The sequence below is a fragment of the Artibeus jamaicensis genome, unplaced genomic scaffold, assembly GCF_021234435.1.
Source record: "Artibeus jamaicensis isolate MK-2021 breed Jamaican fruit bat unplaced genomic scaffold, CSHL_Jam_final scaffold_474, whole genome shotgun sequence".
Taxonomy (NCBI): domain Eukaryota; kingdom Metazoa; phylum Chordata; class Mammalia; order Chiroptera; family Phyllostomidae; genus Artibeus; species Artibeus jamaicensis.
In genome coordinates this window covers 44,514,043-44,531,629 of record NW_026522046.1, presented here as the reverse complement: position 1 = coordinate 44,531,629, position 17,587 = coordinate 44,514,043, and the positions used below count along the sequence as shown (strand labels likewise).

The 17,587-nt window shown below is 52.8% G+C and overlaps 1 protein-coding gene and 1 long non-coding RNA gene across 2 annotated transcripts in view; one reads left to right on the top strand and one right to left on the bottom strand.

The window, feature by feature from the left end:
* The window catches only part of LOC128626264 (uncharacterized), a 16,688-nt gene extending 11,596 nt beyond the window's left edge, over nt 1-5,092 (bottom strand). The window contains exons 1-2 of the long non-coding RNA XR_008390178.1: nt 4,785-5,092; nt 2,134-2,328 (exon numbers count right to left, since the gene is read on the bottom strand). This is a non-coding gene — a long non-coding RNA (uncharacterized LOC128626264). The remainder of the gene's footprint in view (nt 1-2,133; nt 2,329-4,784) is intronic.
* ETS2 (ETS proto-oncogene 2, transcription factor) lies at nt 1,419-17,587 on the top strand. Its single transcript, XM_037144629.2, has 10 exons — nt 1,419-1,619; nt 5,770-5,841; nt 8,179-8,290; nt 9,378-9,497; nt 9,850-10,050; nt 11,431-11,514; nt 12,509-12,733; nt 13,571-13,834; nt 15,502-15,620; nt 16,526-17,587. Exons 2-10 carry the CDS (start codon nt 5,770-5,772, stop codon nt 16,739-16,741), a joined length of 1,413 nt encoding a protein of 470 aa, XP_037000524.2. The 5' UTR covers nt 1,419-1,619; the 3' UTR covers nt 16,742-17,587.

The following is a 17,587-nucleotide window of genomic DNA, read 5'->3' as shown; positions in this document are numbered from 1 at the left end:
TCGAGGGCTGTTGTGGGTAGCCTGGAGGGGAAATCCTCTGTTAGATAAAACTGCAGCCCAGAGGAGTCTGTCTTTTCTGCTATAGTTAAAAAGTAGCAGACTCTTCATGTCTCCATGGTAACCAACTATGGATCTGGGTTCCGTTTATGGTAGTCTTTGCTGACCTATCTATGGCTTGTGACTGGGGGCCTGAATATATCAGAATGAATTCTGTGTCCTGGAAATATCAGCGCTGGTTGTACTGGGTCGTTCTAGCCCTGCAGACTCCGCCGTTGACCTGTGCAATGATGATACCTGGCCACCCTCAGGCACCTGGAAACATTAAGGTACCAGTGGTATCTCAATTATCCGAGTAACTCTGGATTTAGGGTTGCCATGGAAACCTGGAGCAGTGGTAACAGAGAAGGGAGGCAGTTCCTCCGGTTTCACAGCACCGGGCCCCTGAGATGTGCCAATTTTTAGTCCCATGGCCTTGCTTAAGCTGGGCTATTTTATTTTCTACCCACCTTCAGGAACCTGTATTTTCCTCCAAAATACTGAGACTCTGACGTGAATTTGCATAGGGAGCGCACACACACTTCTAGCCACCGACTCAAGTACTTTCTACTAAAAGTGGAAACTTGGCAGAATGTGGGCAATGGTTTTGACCGTGGGTGGTAATTACACGTTTTATGACCCGGCAAGTTATTTACCCTAAGGTTCAATTCCCTCATATTTAAAGTGGGAACAAGAAGGCCTTGAAGATGAACTGTGCGCGCCTTAGTGGAGCTCAGGTTGGTTACAGCTGAGGCATCGCTCAACTCTAGGGGGCGCCAGCCACATGGAGCCTGTGGGAACGGGGCTGCCTGGAGTAGGGTGGACTCAGCCCCCCAGCAAATGGCCCGGTTCGCTGGTGTATCATCTCATTCACAGTCTTTTCACAATAAGAATGATAAGAAATCAAAGATCTAAGATGTCCCAGAATGGGGCCTCTAATTACCCAAGCCCTCCGGCCCCTCGGGGCCTCCGGCACCCCATATTTGACGTTAAAGCCTCGCGACTTGGAGAGGCTCTGCCTGAGCTCCCGCGCGCACGCTTGCGCGAGGCCACCGTGCTCTTGGCACAGCCAGGGAGTGACGGAGGCCGGCGGCCGCGGGGCGCAGCAAAGTCCGGGCTGGAAAAAGCCGGCTCCGCCCCTACCCCACCCCCCGTTGCCATCCCCCTTCTTCCTCCCGTCCCTCGCCTCCTCTTCTCCTCCCCCCCCATCCTTATTCCCTCCCCTTCTCTCTCTCTCCTCCCCTCTCGATGCCACTCCTCCCGTCCCCTGTTGTCTCCCCTCCCTCCGCCCCCCTCTCCGCGATACTGAAGAGCTCGTTGCGAAGGGACCGGGCGGGTTACTTCCTCCAGCGGCGGTGCGGAGCGCAGTGTAGCCGCAACCCCGAGCTCTCAGAGCCTCCCGTACGTCTGCTCGACTGCCCGCCCGCCCGCCTGCCTGCCTGCCCGCCTGCCCCTGCCCCGGCCCCGGCCTCCCGGAGCGCTCCATCCGCGCCTCGGCCCCGGCCCCGCTGCGATCGCACCCAGAATCCCGGGCCCGAGCGGCTGCTGCCAGACCGCGCGCCGGCCCTGCCAGAAGCGGCGCGGTAAGAGCTGGGTCCGGGGTGGGCGGGCCGGCCCGGCGCGGGCCGTGGGGTCCGTAGACAGCGCCCTCCCGCGCCCGCTCCTCTCCCCGGGGACCTAGAAGCCCCGCTGGGGACCTGAGTAAGGCTGAGGTCCGTACCGCCGGTGGCTACTCCTAGGATTCGGGGGTCGCGCCTCTGGGTTCCGTGCCTCTCCGGGCTCGTGTTGCGGGTGGCCGGGTGGCTTTGAGAGCGGTCGGGACGCGGGCCCCACGGTAGGGCGCGAGATGGGCCGGTTGTGACGGGAGGAGCGGGCTGCGAACTTGGGCCGCGGCCCCCATGGTCGCCGAGCGGGCTTGGGCGGGTGTGCGCGCCGGCTTGTTTCGCTTGTTATTGTTTTTAAAAGGAATGTCGAGGGCCTGGTGGGGGTTCCTGTCTTCGGACACGCGGGGGAACCCGATTTCGCAAAGGGGCCGGGGGTACGCAGGAGAGGGTGTTGGAGGGGGCTCCAGGGTACCCGGGTTTGCGGGTGACTTACCGGAGCGCGCCGGGCCAGGAGGAGCGTGCAAATACCTGGGAGACTGCGGCTCCCCGAAAACATTGGGCCCCTGGTCACCTGCTCCGGCCATGTCCAGGGAGGGCCCGGGGCGGCCCGCGCGTCCTGCCTCTAGGACGAGACCCGCGCTGGCGCCCACGAGTGGATCAGGGCCCCTGCAAGTCCAGCAGCGGGATCCTGTGGGAAATGGGGAGGTGGGTGTGAAGGGCTGCTTTTATTTTCTTGCTCTTTAAGCATTTTTAATGAAGGGCTATCAGTGAGCGTTTGTGCATTGAGGTATTTTTTTTTAAAGCACAGGAGACTTTTTATATTGGTCTGTATTCAGTTTCAAGGTAGCTTAAAATAGTAGTTGACGTGCTACTTACTTAGAAAGTAAAGAAGTGAGCAGTCCCCTGTGGAGATAAGGGTAATTTATTTTAATTCACCACTGAGAGACTATGTTTGTTCCGGACAATGGAAGCGCCCGTGCGCCATCTGCCTGCCCACACCACCACCCATCAGGGAGATAAATCTCCGAGTTAAGGTTTATTAAAATTCTGAGTAATATCATAGTACAGTAAATGTTAGCACCGGCAGTTCTGCAGGGAAATATCAAACACTCATTGTTGGGATTAGTCATTCCTCTGGCTGAAGCGATAACTTTCAAAGGGAAAAAGCACACCAACCTTCAAAAAGTATGTTGGGCAGTGGGGGCACCTGTCGTTTTCAACTTTCTTTCTTCCCCCCATTTACCTAAATACAAACCTATAGTCTAATCTCACATAAGCGATAGCTTTTTCCATGAAGGCTATGACTGTTTAAAAGTTTAACCATCCTCAGCACTTAGATTTCTGCCATTTTCCTTTTTTATTCTATTTTTTAAAATTTGTCCACAAGCAGCAATCCAAAGGTCAACACTAACGGACCCAAATTTAAAACTGATTTACATGGAGAAACTTGGCCTGTCTGCCACCTCAAAGAGCCATGTTGAGTCCAATAAGTGAATGAGCTCAAATCCGATTAGTTCTGTGTCTGCCTGAAGCCACTTTGATTCTGCATAGTTCTTACAACACAAATTAAAAGCCAGACAACAGAAGAATTCTCTTCTGTAGTAATTACCACTCTATGTGGGAGTGGTAGGCTGCCTTTTCTCCCAAGTATTTGTACACAGACCCCCTCCAGCCCCCTCCCCACCTCCATGAAGCTTTTCCATCGCTTGCCACACCCATTCTCTATCTCTGTGAAGGTGGGACATTAGTCTCCATTCTCCAAGTCACCAGGCGTCTGCAAACCAGATGTGGAAAAGGAGGCGGGCTCAGCATTTTGGTCTTCAAGTTTGAGGCTCGTGTATTTAATCCACAGGTTAGCAGGACTTGGTCCACTCAGATACGTGATAGGAAGCTCCGAGCTAAAGGAGCACCTCACACTGGCAGGGGCCCCGGTCTGAGGTCTGCGGGGTGCAGCCGGACAAGGCCCAGGCCCCACCAGGTTGTCCTGGCACACAGGGGTGCTCAGGTCTGAGCCACCCTCCACGGCCCTGTGGTCTGCGCTGTGCCCCTTAAAAGCCCTGGTAGTAGCCGTGTGACCCTGGACAGGTTCCTGGAGGTCTCTGGGCCTCACCCGGGCACATTGACTTCTCAGGGATGTCTGGGAGATTCGGTGAGGTGGGCAGGGACGGTCCCCAGCTCAGACTCAGCCCTCAGGGAGGAGGAATCTATCACGGCAGCCATCATCAGTAGTGAAAGCTGATTCTTGAGTGCCTCGAGTGGCCCACAAAGTGGAGATTCTGAGCAGAAGTGGCCACTTTTGGTCCAGGACAAGCCCCGACTCTCCCCTACCCTCCCTGAGTAGCTCTATCACTTAACCCCAGCAACCCCAGCCTCCCTGGCCGCCAGGGCAGTTACCTGCACTCTGAGGGTTTTAACTGCTCTGAGCAGCGCCTCTGGTCTCCCGGAGATAGACACTCACCACCCCCCTGCCTTTGGTGGGGGAGGGGCAGGGGAGTGTGTGTGCAAGTACTTGTGCATGTGTGCACGTGCGCATTCATGTGTTGAGTTGTTGGGAGAGTTCAGTTTAGCCATAAGATTGATCATGAAGGAAAATCAAGAAAGCACCAAGAAACCCAATTAGTTACAGCAAAATGTGCTATTGGCCACCTGCAGTGAGCACTGTCGATTGCACAATATTTTAATTACCTGAAGGTCTTAGTTGCAACAGGTGGGAGCACCCAGTGGAGATGGGGGGACAGTTAGCAGAAGTTGCCTTATGGGCCTTCAGTTCCGCGGCCAGGAACTAACCCAGGTAATTTGAAAACGGGTTCTAGTTTCTCTCGTCTTTTATCTAACACTGGTGGCCTTATCTAGGTACCTGTCTCACTTATTAATATGTAATTTACCTGGCAGAGCAATTATGTTTTAAGGCCCTGAATAAGTTCTTGGTCTGGTACAGCATGGCCCAATTGCAAGCCAAATATGTAACTATAAATTTTCTAATAGCCATGTTAAATATATAAAGTAGGTGAGCTTCATTTCAGCATATTTCCATTCACCAGATATATCCAACATGTTATATAAACATGCAGTAAACATAATGTTGTTACTGAGATTTTTTACTTCTTTCTGCGAGATCTTTGAAATCGCATGTGTGTGTGTTACCTGCATCCCAGCTGGGTGCCAGGCACTCGGCAGCCACACGTGGCTGATGGCCACCCTGTCCAGCAGCGCAGGTCTCGGGTCTCGTGCAAGCTGAAATGCTATCAGAGCAAGCCAGGCAGACCTGTGATTGGAGTCGCCTCTTGAGGACATGCACAGCTGTGCGACACAAAGCAGCCGTGTTTGGAGCCACACGGGACCAGGAAGAGGGTTCGGTCAGAAGCAGTGGTCCTCCCTCTGATCTTCCTGGGCTGGGAGCTCCTCCAGTGCAGACAGGGGGGCACCTCGGGGCTCCTGTGCCTGCTTCCGGGATCTGGAGCTGCCTGCAGCTGCCTGGGGTGGGCCCTCTTCAGTGCCCCTGAGGCTCCTGGGCGGAGCTGCTGCCCCCTGGCAGACGGGAGGTGGCACCTCCCCAGGCCCTTCAATCTCCAGTCACAGAAACACACAGGCTGCCCTGGGAGGCTCTGAGCAGCCACAGAAAGTGATTTGGTCTAAGTGGAATTCCGTGGGGACCAGCGCATTATTACTTAACTCCTTACATTGCAGAGCCTTTGTGAGAAGGACTTTTAAATAAGAATTCCTTAGCTCTTGCTGCTTCTAGGATTCTCTCTTTCATTTTAAGCATAGACGGTAGGTAGAAAATAGATAGGGGGAGGGCAAGAATAGTATGGGAAATACAGAATCCAAAGAACTTGAGACACATGGTCATAAACTAAAGGGGGGAATGGTAGGGGTGGGGGGTGCAGGGTGGAGGGGAATGAAGGGGGGAATAGAACAACTGTAATGGCATATTCAATAAAATAAAAATTAAAAAAAAAAAGAATTCGTGGCGTTTTGGTTCTGAATGAGCGTTGATGGTTAGAATTTGACAGCCTCCTCAGAATTCGGTGTCTGTGTAGCCGGACAGCCCATGAAGATGCCTTAGAAATGTAATACTTGACTTGTTGCCTCTGACTCTTTATTTTCCTCTTCCTTTTTTTTCTTTAAGATGAATGATTTTGGAATCAAGAACATGGACCAGGTGGCCCCTGTGTCTAACAGTTACAGAGGGACACTCAAGGTGAGTGAGCGAAGTCCCAGTGAAAAGTTCTTTTCATGCTATTTGGAAAGCTCAATCTCGAGGAGGAAAACGAAACAGAGTAAAACTGGCTGGGCTGGGTCCCAGACAATGGGTTCTAGCCCCAGTTTTTAATTCACTGGCTATGTGTGACTCTGGGCTGTTTGCTTAATCTGTCTGGGTCTCAGTTTTCTAGTCTGTAAAATGGGCATCCTGATACTTATTCTATTTGTCCTCCAGGATACAAACCCCATGTAATTTGTAGGAGTCGAGGCTTCGGTGGTTTGTCTCTGAGACCCCCTACTAGGTGAGAGGCCTGTGGTTCTTAGTCGGACAGAGCAGGAGTTTCCTCGGACCATGGGAGGGCTGTTTCAGAAGTGAAGTGGAATTGTCTAGGAGAGGCAAGTGGGCCCCACCGCTGCTTCCGCCGACCTGGCCAAGCCCACGGGGCAGCTGTGTGCATGGGAGCCAGAAACCCAATGAACGATGAAAGGCGCTTCTGCCCCACACACAGGTCGTGGAGCTGCTATCTTAATTCTCCGTGGGAACATTCTGCCGTGACACAAACAGATAATGTCCCCGTTTGTGTTCTCCTTGTTTTTAGCTTTGTGTAGTAAACATATCTCAGAAGCAGTGGTCGTAGGTGAGCCTCCTCTGAGTCTGGCAGGCTGTATTTTACCCTGGAGACCACTGTGAGGTTTTTGTCTGATAGGACCCAGAGAGCCAGAAGATGGGCTCAGACCTTTCCCCAGGATTATGCAGGTCGTCCATCTTTGGGCTAGGGGGCTTTCTTGTTGGTTTGGTCAGACGTTTTCAGCCCGGCAGAAACTGGACAAGCTCTATGATGGTACCAGCTTTGAAACCATACCCCTAGGAAGGAAAATTCTCCTGCAAACTAAAAGATGAGTTGGTTTCGTCTGTGCAATTTCTGGATGTGGGGGAGAACAGTCCCTGGAATTGAAGTGTTGAAATACCCAGCGTGAGGAGGTATTGTCTTTTGACTTCCTGATTTTTTTAAAAAAAGAACTCGCTGTCAGTGAAGGAAAGACACTTCTTAGTCACTTGGGCAGTGCTAGTAGGGATTTGAAAAGTCGATTGGATATTTTCCCCCAAGTTAGTCCGACGAGATAGATCTGTTTATAAACCCAGAAGAGTATTTCGTACTTGCCTGTTTGGTTTTTCCCTCGACGCCTCGGGTCTTGAAGGGCTGGGCTCTGTCCTGGGGCTCCTTGCCCGGGGTGTCTGGGCCAGTTCCAGCCTCCGCCTGCCCTCTTGAGTAATCTGCCGTCCCTCCTTCTGCATTTCCAAAACGAAAGCACACAAACCCATTGTATTTGTAAGTGTGTGACCCATTCTCTTCGAGATGACTCAGCACGTGTCATTGGATTACACAGCACATGGGATTTCCAGATTATGTTGGAAAAGTGTAATCTTTCTTCACATTTTTTCCTTAACGACTTGGGCAGTAGTGACTCAGGGTCTTCTCTGTTACTCAGGGACGAGTCCTACACTAAAGGCTATTTTGTTGACAAACCCGGGGCTGAGAACTGGGCCTTGTGGGGTTTCATCTCTGTGCACCCCTGCTCTCCCTTCCCCTGAACGGGAGACAGCTTTAACTTTACGTCTGTGTCCTTTGGAAATCCTTCACCACCGGTGATTGTGGGCCAGGGGAAGGGAGGTTCTTTTTAATATGCTTTACTTTGATAAAAATGAACCTTAAGGAGCTTTCTCACATGTTTTACTGTCTTCTGAACCATTGGAGTGGATGAGGAAAAACGCCTAGTTTCAGTAGAAGTGTTTCATTGTGAACATTTCAAAAGCAGCGTGTCCGCAGATATTTTATGTCCTGGTTTGGTTTTCGGTGTTTGTTCAGCCATTGGTCTTTCATTTTAAACACGGTGACCTCAAATGGCTGTGCCAAAGGTAGTTTTTCTCCTGCCTGAGGCCTGACTGGATTTCTCTCCGATGATGTCACAGAAGGGCCAGGTGTTTGGGCCAGTTGGGCTCTGAGACCCATCCCAGCACTGTTCCGGGATTCTGGTGTTTTTAGGATTGTTTGCTTACTTTATTAATTTAAGTGGAGGAGGCCAATGAAAATGAACTCCAGGTTGTCCCGAATGTGCAAGGGCGATTTAATGACCCGGAGTGACAGGGACTCCTTTTGGTCCCATGGGCCGTCCTAGAAAGCTGCTCGAGTCCTGCCGGTCCCTCGCAGGGGCGGCTTCACCATGGCCAGTGTGGTCAGGGTGCAGTGGTCCGCTTGCCCAAGGACCACTTGGAAAACAGGTTGTTAAGTAAGTAAACATTACATTTCCCTCTTTTTTCCGCCCATTGTTGCAGCGCCAGCCAGCCTTCGACACCCTGGATGGGTCCCTGTTTGCCATCTTCCCCTCCCTGAACGAAAAGCAAGCGCTCCAAGAAGTGCCCACGGGCTTGGACTCCATCTCCCATGGTAATGTGTTACCCGGGTGGACACGTTGCACGTAATTGCCCAGAGCGGCTCCCTTAATAAAGAGATGACAGTTGATGAGCCAGGAGTGTCGGTGTCTTGGATCTTTGGTGTGAAAAGCCCGAAGGAGGCCCTGGACCTGAGATGAGAGTTTTCCTCTCCAATGGGTGTGAGGATTCTGATGTCTTCCCTGCCGGACGCTCCCCAGGGGGGCTGGTGTCCTGCTGCGGGCACCCTGCCGCGGACCCTGAGGTTCACACCAGGGTGTCTTCAGCCCACAGCTCCCAGGTTCACTCAGCAGAGCAGCAAACGTGGCACGTTGAAATGCACCCCAACTCTTTGTATCCTGGGTTCACAGATCACCCCCTGGAGGTTGGGGGCCATAAAGGACGCCTGCTAATCGTTCCCCATCTGTTTCTACTTCTGTAGTTCCTCGTGTCATGTTCATCCTTCAGAAGGGGCTGGCACGTCGAGGCACGCCTCTGCAGTTGCCATGAGAGAGTTATTAGTTGGAGGCATTCCAGAGGTTACTTTGTCATATGAAGTAGGTGCTGGAAAACACAGTCCAGAAAATTAATTAAAACACATGTGCTTGCGTCAGCGTGCCATCATGTGACAGTCATTTATCATTCTTGAAATTGCTGAGGCAGCCCAGAGAAGACTGCTTCCCAGTAAAAACTGGAAGTGTGCCAAGCTCACGGGCACGGGGGCCTGTGTGTTTGTAGGAGGCTCCGAGTCTCTGCCTGCTGCTTAGTGTAATGGAATTGACTTCCAAATGATGCATTTACAGTCCCTGAATCCTTTGAGCCAAAAATCGTGTGTTTGCTTTCATTGTCTAAAATTATCAAATGGCTTTCACTAGGCATTTTACCCAGGCCTAACAGTGTAGATTGTCTTTAAGCAGTGAAGTTATGAGATGTCTGATATTTTTTCAATTTTCGTCCAAAAGTATTTTGCTAATATTCATGAACCCCTTTAAGGAATTATGTCAAGGTTTGAGATCAGGATCGCTCTTTTCTGAGAAGTAAGATTTCTCCCTGCGACCTTGCCAGCTGTGGAACCCTAATGTCGCCCTGGGGTTTCTTTCCAGATGCGGCCAACTGTGAACTGCCTCTGCTCACGCCCTGCAGCAAGGCCGTGATGAGTCAGGCCTTGAAAGCTACCTTCAGCGGCTTCAAAAAGGAGCAGCGGCGGCTTGGCATCCCCAAGAGTAAGTGCCTCTTGCCAGGGCTGCTTTCCAGAATCTGCTCTGGACTGGACAGATGGAGCTGACCACTGTTCCTTGAGATGGGTTATTATTTTTTGAGCTTTTGGGTAATGCATCTTGCAAAGAGGGGCAGAGATGGGGTTCACCTGAGCTAGTTTTGATTTCAATCCAGTCAGCCCAGGGCTTCAGCCAGCACTGATGTTCCCATGTTAGAATGTACCCGGGGTTCTCACTCATGCCCTTGGCCTTTGGTGCACGTGTGCACTTGGCGGGGGAATCAGCAGTGACTCCTGCGGTTTTACTGCTTCTGTCCATTCATTCCTTCCGTGTTCTGTCTTTTCTTCCCTCCCCATAGGCCCCTGGCTGTGGACGGAGCAACAGGTCTGCCAGTGGCTTCTCTGGGCGACCAATGAGTTCAGCCTGGTGAACGTAAACCTCCAGAGGTTCGGCATGAACGGCCAGGTGTTGTGTAACCTGGGCAAGGAGCGTTTTCTGGAGCTGGCCCCGGACTTTGTGGGCGACATTCTGTGGGAGCACCTGGAACAGATGATCAAAGGTACCAGCCATGGGAAGGAAGATCATACAGCCATAGGGTCGAAGGTTCAGATGATGGAAATGGCCTGAAAATGCCACGGGCGAGGGTCAGATGTGTGGCAGTAGATTCGAATCCACCTCAGTGCTCATGTAAGGCATCAAGTGTAGCCGAGAGGCAGTCGCCTTAGTCACTGACTTGTTCGCTGTTGCTGGACAGCGTTTGTCAGAGGGATGACGTGTCGGCTTAGATACGGAGACTTTCAAAGAATTCCCCTGGTGCGTGGCTCCCCTTCCAGAACCAAAAGAAATGAGCCAGCTTCCACGGAAGGGAGCCTTTATTCAGACAAACTCTGTGAATTCTACAGTACATTTTCCTAAGTCCAAACGGATTCCAACAAATACAATTTTTTTTTTGGTTTTAGGTTTCTAAACAAATGTAGAAGTAACTGATAGGTTTTTCCACACTGATCTATTATACAAAAACTGGCCACTGAACAAAGAACTCTTATCATATAGAGAGGAAGTCTCGATTCAGACCCTATAAGAGCGTGGAGACCATTGTAAAAAAGACAGTTAAAAAAGAAAAATAAATGTTTAGTGAGGGATCACAGAAGTGAAAACTTGAAGAAAATGAGCCCCTTTGTAGGGTTCAGGCAAAAAGGCCTCATCTCAGTGAACACTGAGCTGCAACATCTGTTGTGGACTCAGAATTTTAAAAACACCTCAGGAGTCAACCGCCAGCTCTCTTTGGTTATGGCTTCTGAGGGCCAGGGAAACTTGTTTTTAATGACCCCCAAATGCTCCTTGAACTTGGACACGTCTGGCCCGACAAGGCTCAGGGGAGGATCTGTTTGTAGCAAGCGGGACCTGTTTTGCCATTCCTCGGGTGTGAGTCTGGGACTGGGTGTGCGGGGGGGGGGGGGGTTGGTTCCCTGTGTTTGCAGGGGGCAGACACACACAGCCACACACCTCTCCCCTTTCCAGGTTCCGAGGCACGGTGTCCCCCTGTGGCCCACTTTTCGTGGTGGGGGGCATCTCTCAGAAGGAGGTGGGGAGGGAGTCCGTGCAACTCACCTGCTGTCCCCAGCCCCTGCCTGGGGCAGGTGACACCCTGCCAGCATTTCACCTTCCCTGGCACGTCTGGGTCCTTCAGATGGTGCAGTAGAAAGTTTACCTTCGCCTGTGACAGCATTCATGTTGGAGAACTTCCTCTATTTGTCAAAAAAATGCATTGCTGTCTCATGTTTTTTAATGGACAGGATGGCTTGGAATGCTGTCAGATTAAACGTGAACCACTACCTGCGTCGAGTTTTCTGAAATAACCATACGCAGTAATTCGGTCACTTTTGTCCTTGTGTTGTTTTGTTCCTGATTTGCAATCTTACTCTCTCCGGTTCCTTAGAAAACCAGGAAAAGGCAGAAGATCAGTACGAAGAGGAGTCCCACCTCAACTCCGTTCCTCATTGGATCAACAGCAATTCATTAGGTCAGTCTGGGCTCTGCCCCCAAGATCTTGGTTTTAGGTCGTCCTGTTCACGAGTGGCCCAAAGGCACCGTCTAGGCCTGCACTGACCTGGGTGGTGGCCTCGAGTGGCTGTCAAGCTGCTGGGGCATGAGATGTGGCGGGTCTGAGTTGAGATGAGTGGGGCGAACATATGCACACCAGATCTGGAAGCCTCATCATGAGATGAAAGAATGTAAAACAGCGGCTCCTTCCTAATTTTAAAATTATTGTGATTACCTGCTCAAATGATCACTGATATCGTAGGTCAAGTAAAATTTTCAAGTTTCCCATTTCTTTTTACTTCTTAAGTGGGGCTACTAGAAAATCGACCATTGCCTAGTGGCCAGCACTGGTCCAGGCCACACACAGAGGGAGGGGCAGGATATAGTGAGTTGATGGCTGGGGTGAGTCTGGTACAGGGGTGAGAGGTGTCGGCACAGGCAGCGGGTGGTTAGCGAGACCACGTGTGCTCTGAAGTTCAGGGTTGAAAAAGGTGTCATCAGGTTCTCCCTCTGGTTGCTGACATGGTGATGAGCGTAGGTTACGGGCAGCCCCCCCCCCTCAGCCAGCTGGGGGACAGGGGACTGGATATGCCACTTAGAAGTTACGTACAGGGGCATATCACTTAGTCTGTCTGAGCCTCGGTGGTACTGGAAGCCAAAAGCGCCAGTGACCCCTGTGGTTCTGAGGGAAGCGTGAAAGCACTTGGTGAGTGAGAGGCGTAGCAGCATGAACACAGGGGTGTGGCACCCTGGGCCAGAGGCAGCAGGCACTTTGGAAAAGGGCCTGTAAGGCTGAGAAGATGAATGGTTTGAAAAGGGAGGACTTTGTGGAAAACCCACCCATCAAAACCCACGTGTCCACTGAGGGCTGCCAAAGGCTGGGGCCTGCAGAACCACTCAAGTTCCATTTGGTGAGAGGTGTAGAGGGTCCTGCGGTCACCTAATGGCTCCACTGTCGCGTGACTCTGTTCCAGGGTTTGGCGTGGAGCAGACGCCGTATGGAATGCAGACGCAGAACTTCCCCAAAGGTGGGCTCCTGGACAACGTGTGTCCATCCACAGCGGCGCCCGGTGGCCTGAGTGCCGAGCAGGAGTTTCAGATGTTCCCCAAGTCGCGGCTCAACGCTGTCGGCGTCAGCTACTGCCCCGTCAGTCAGGACTTCGCGGGCCACGGCCTGAGCCTGATCCCCAACGGTTCCGGTAAGAAGGGGCTCCCAGCCCATCCCTTCAGCAGGCTCTGGGTCCAAACCTGGAAGCCAAGGTCAGACAGTGACACGGGCTTCTCCATCTGCCATCCTGTGTTCAGCTGTTGGAAGTCAAGGACTCGTCCTTCAAAGGGACGTTCAGTCACTGCCACAGACGCCTGACTCACTCCGCAGGCGTGTCCCCCGTGGGTTTCAGGCTGTGGGCCGGGAGGGCATTGGGTGGACGAGATGCCTGCTGTACTGAATAGATCCCTCCGCCCGATGCGATATTTGGGGGACGGCGTAGGAATCTAACATTCCTTTTACAGAGATGTATGTGCGCGGTGCGCGGGCTCCGGGCACGCAGCTGGTTGGGTTTTTCCAAGCGTGCAGCTGTGTAACAGCCGCCCGGGTGCAGTCAGTATGCTCCCCACCCCAAGTGGAAATGATCATCATCTTTTTTCCTGGTTTTGAACTTGATATAAGTGGAGTCGTGCTGTATGTTGTCTTCCGTGTCTGTCGCTCATCGTTCCGTCTGAGGCCCATCCATGGTGTTGGATACAGCAGCCCATGTCCTTTGTGGCTGCAATTTCGGACTCCAGCCAACGAGGCTGCGCTCTCGATTGTTCGATTCGATTGTTGGTGGGAGGTGTGGTTGTACTGCGTACTTCTAAGGAGCAAGCCCATCGGTTTAAGAGCATTGGGGCGTCTGAACGATTCTTCACCAGCAGGGAACGTGGTCGTGGGGAGGGGCGGCAGTCAGTGATGCTGCCGTTGGAGCGGGAGAGCCGCAGTGTCTCCTCAGCAGTGCGGCTGGGCCCGTCGTTGAGTGTTGCCCCCTTGTCTCCACCAGGGAAGGCCAGAGACCCAGATGCCCCAGAGAATGGCGGGGACGGCAGCTTCGAGAGCTCGGACTCGCTGCTGCAGTCTTGGAACAGTCAGTCGTCACTGCTGGAGCAGAGGGTGCCTTCCTTCGAGAGCTGTGAGGACGACTGCAGCCAGGCCCTGGGCCTCGGCAAGCCAAGCATGTCTTTCAAGGATTACATCCAGGAGAGGAGCGACCCGGTGGAGCAGGGCAAACCAGTCATACCTGCGGCCGTGCTGGCCGGCTTCACAGGTGAGGGAGTGTGCCGTGCTGGGAGTCCGGTCCCCGCCCCGCCCTGCCCAGCACAGCCATGTTTACCGAGGGTGTTTCTGGTCAGAGCTCATTGTCTCTGCACCCCGCATTTGACCCACAGAGTATAATCCCGACTCCAGACAAGCTGTGTCTGAACTCTAAGGAGGCCGGCCTTGTGGGGACACCGTGTACTCAGCCCAGTGGTGTGGTTGGAGACCCGGCTGCTCCCACCACCTGCGCTCAGCCATTCAGAGAGGAGGGGACGGGGCCGGTGGAGGCATTAGCTCTGACTCACCCAGGCCAGGAATGTCAAAGAATGTAAACTGGCTCAGGGAGGGGCAGCCAGACGGCCTTAAATAACACGGAACTGTTCACCTTTCCTTGCTCCTAAAACCCATTTTGTTTGCAAGGTTTGGGCAAGAGCTATTCTAGGTAAGAGTCAAATATTAAAGCTGTTTTTAGAAACAAATATTTCCAGCACTTGAGCAAAAATAGAGATTTTTTTTCAACTGCTTCGCGTGTCCTTAAATGAGCTATTTTGACTATATGTAGAGCCACGGGGGATTTAAGAAATACCTCCTCACAGGAATCTCATAGGTTAAAATAAGAACAGGTAGGCACCATCCATTTCTTGCTGTTGTGTAAAACAAAGCCGTGGAAACGTGTTAAAAATACTTAAAGCGTGAGTGAGAAGTGGTGTAGGTTTCACCCCTGGGTGGTCAGGGCCGGAGAGGAAAATAAACAGCCATGGGGTTGGTGGTTTCCATCTCAGCGTTGGTCACCTGCCCCCTCGGTGTGGGCAGCCAGGCATGTTGTTGGTGGGACAGCCCACCGTGGGCGGGGCGTTGACCCACTTTACAGATGGGGAAATGTGCTCAGGTGACACAGCTGCCTGGTGACACAGGCAGCCAGTTCTGTCTGGTTCCAGAGCTCCTGGAGCTTCACAGCCCAGCCTGCCTGCCGATGACCTTCGTGTCTTGGGGGACAGGTCCTTGGTGGGCGTGTGATCCAGGGTGGCACCAGGCTTCTGAGCTGTGTCTTAGACCTTGTATTTTGAAGGTGCTTCTTTACAAGGCACTGGTTCTAAATACTAATGAGGAAAAGGCCCATTGAAGGCAGTTTGCAAAGCACAAGCCCCGGCAACACAGTTGGTGAGGCCGTGGATGCCACCCCAAATGCCCAGGTGGCTCTGGACACATCCGAGTCCTGGATTAAGCCCTTTAGCCACCGTCATGTGGCCAGAAAGCTACAGCGCAGGATTCCACGAATAACGCGCTTTTCTGTGGTGCAGTGCCCCGCCTTCAACCGCCCGTCCTGACCCAGCATTTGTAGAAACACATACCCCACAAGAAGAGACAGTGACGAGGGACGATGAATTTTGAGGCCGAGAGTTGGTAGCCTGGGGTTTTTTCCCAGATAAACCAAGCCCAGCATTCAGGGGCCCACTGACCTCCTTTCTGGGAGCAGGAGACATGGAGGAAGACCCCTGTTTGGTGTCCAGCCTCATCACAGCAGCCTTCAGGACTGTCACCAGCACCGGGGTGGCCCTTCCCACTGGCACCCAGAAAGGGGGCACGAGTTCCCCAGCCTGTGTGTTTCGCTAGGGTGGCTGAAGCCTTGCCGTGTTCTGAGTCTATAAAAACCTGTAACCCGGGCCTCTCCCCCAGGAAGCGGGCCCATCCAGCTGTGGCAGTTTCTCCTGGAGCTGCTCTCTGACAAGTCCTGCCAGTCGTTCATCAGCTGGACCGGCGATGGATGGGAGTTTAAGCTCGCTGACCCCGATGAGGTATGGCCAGAGCCCGGGAGATCGCAGGACTCCCCCCCCCTATTTTCATCCCTTTGGTTTGAAAATTTGGTTCCCTGGGACAAAGGGAAGCTCTCCTGATGACGGGGGAACCCAAGTGCGGCCCTGGCCCCTGGGACAGGTGCCGTGTCTCCGGGCCAATGGTCGGGTGTCGGCCAGAGTTCACCATCTTGCCTTTGTGGTTGAATAAAAGGGCGCAAGCAGTAAGCTGAGGCTCTCTCCTGACCGTGCGAAAAACGCCTTGGGAAACTTGCTTCCTCCTGTTGGGGGAAGCGAGCCTCGTACCCCGAGGCATGCACCCTGGCTGGGCTTTTCTGTGCCCCTCAGCTGAGCTCAGCCAAGCTGCCCCAGTGCCCAGTGGAGGAGAAAGCCAGGGGCAGGTCCAGTCCTGCCCATCGGGACTGTATTGAAGAAGCCCTGGGTCTCTGGTCCAGTGCAGTCTGTCCCCTCCTGCTCCTGTCCCCCTTTGGAGGCAGAAGCATTGAGGATGGGGTAATGTCATATGGCTCGAACCCCACTCAGCAGTTGGCCATGTGTGGCACTCAGAACCCAGGAGGTAGGGGGAGGGGACATAGCTCTTCCCTGGTCTCAGAACCCTCCATTTGGGACTCTCGGCTTCCAGGAGGTTTTGTTGAGGGAGAGGCTTGGAGAGTCCTGTGTCAGATAGTGCTGTGGGTGGGGCACCGCACTCCGCCCCTCCCTCTGTCCTCGGAGAGCCAGCCGAGGGACACAGTGCCCTGGCATACTCTTCTCTCTGAAAACAGCTGGCACCTTCAGAGTCCTTTAGTGGGCAAGTTCCCCCCATGAGCATGCATCAGGGGGAGGTCATTCACGTTTTCTTAATTGCCCAATGGAATTGAACTTGTCTCCATCCACGTCCACCGCAGGTGGCCCGCCGGTGGGGAAAGAGGAAAAACAAGCCCAAGATGAACTATGAGAAGCTGAGCCGGGGTCTGCGCTATTACTACGACAAGAACATCATCCACAAGACGTCGGGGAAGCGCTACGTGTACCGCTTTGTGTGCGACCTGCAGAACCTGCTGGGCTTCACGCCCGAGGAGCTGCACGCCATCCTGGGCGTCCAGCCGGACACGGAGGACTGAGGCCCGGGGGCGCTGCCCACGGGGTCATCCTGACCGACTGTCCCCGGGCCCCTGCCAGGCCGATTGAACACTCCAGGGAAGTCGCCGAGAAGCAGTGGCCTTACTTCGTCGGAAACCGCAGCTCTTCGTCCAAAGCAGCCCGGTGTGTCGCTTCCGAAGCCTGCGGACAAGGAAACGCTATTTATGATGCAGTTGCGTGACCGTGGCCCCGCGGGGGCGCGCCCCGAGCGGGCTGGGCGGCCCTGCTGCTCAGGCTAGGCTGTCGGACATTCTCCGAGGAGTGAACACGTCGTGGACACACACATTTTTAAATTTTCTTTGGCCTTTGGCAACCAGGAATCACAGAAGCAAAAGCAGCCTCTGTTTCAGAGGCAGGAGGGGCCAGGAAGCATTGTGCCATTTCAGAAGTTGGTTTGTATATATGACTGTAATCTTCTCATTGTTATCAGAATCCTCTTAACAGTTCTATTTAACAGAAATTGTATATTGTAATTTAAAATAATTATATTACTGTATGTGAAGTAAGAATGCAACGTTTATTCCATTTTTCAAGAGCACATACGGCATTTTGCATTGAATCTGCCACAGCAGGCTAAGAGAATTTGTAAGATGTGTATTCTTTACATTTACTTTGTCTACAGGAGGAAGGTCTAAGAGGGTTAATTGGGGCGGGGGGGTTGTTTGTTTATTTTGTTTTGTTTTGCCCGGGTTGTATCTGGCAAGGACTTTGTACATTTGGGAGTTTTTATAAGAAACTTAATGTTATTATCTGGGGGCACATCTGGCCTCTGGTTTCTCCTTTAATTGTAATGTAAAAGCTATAAAGCAGTATTTTTCTTGACAAAA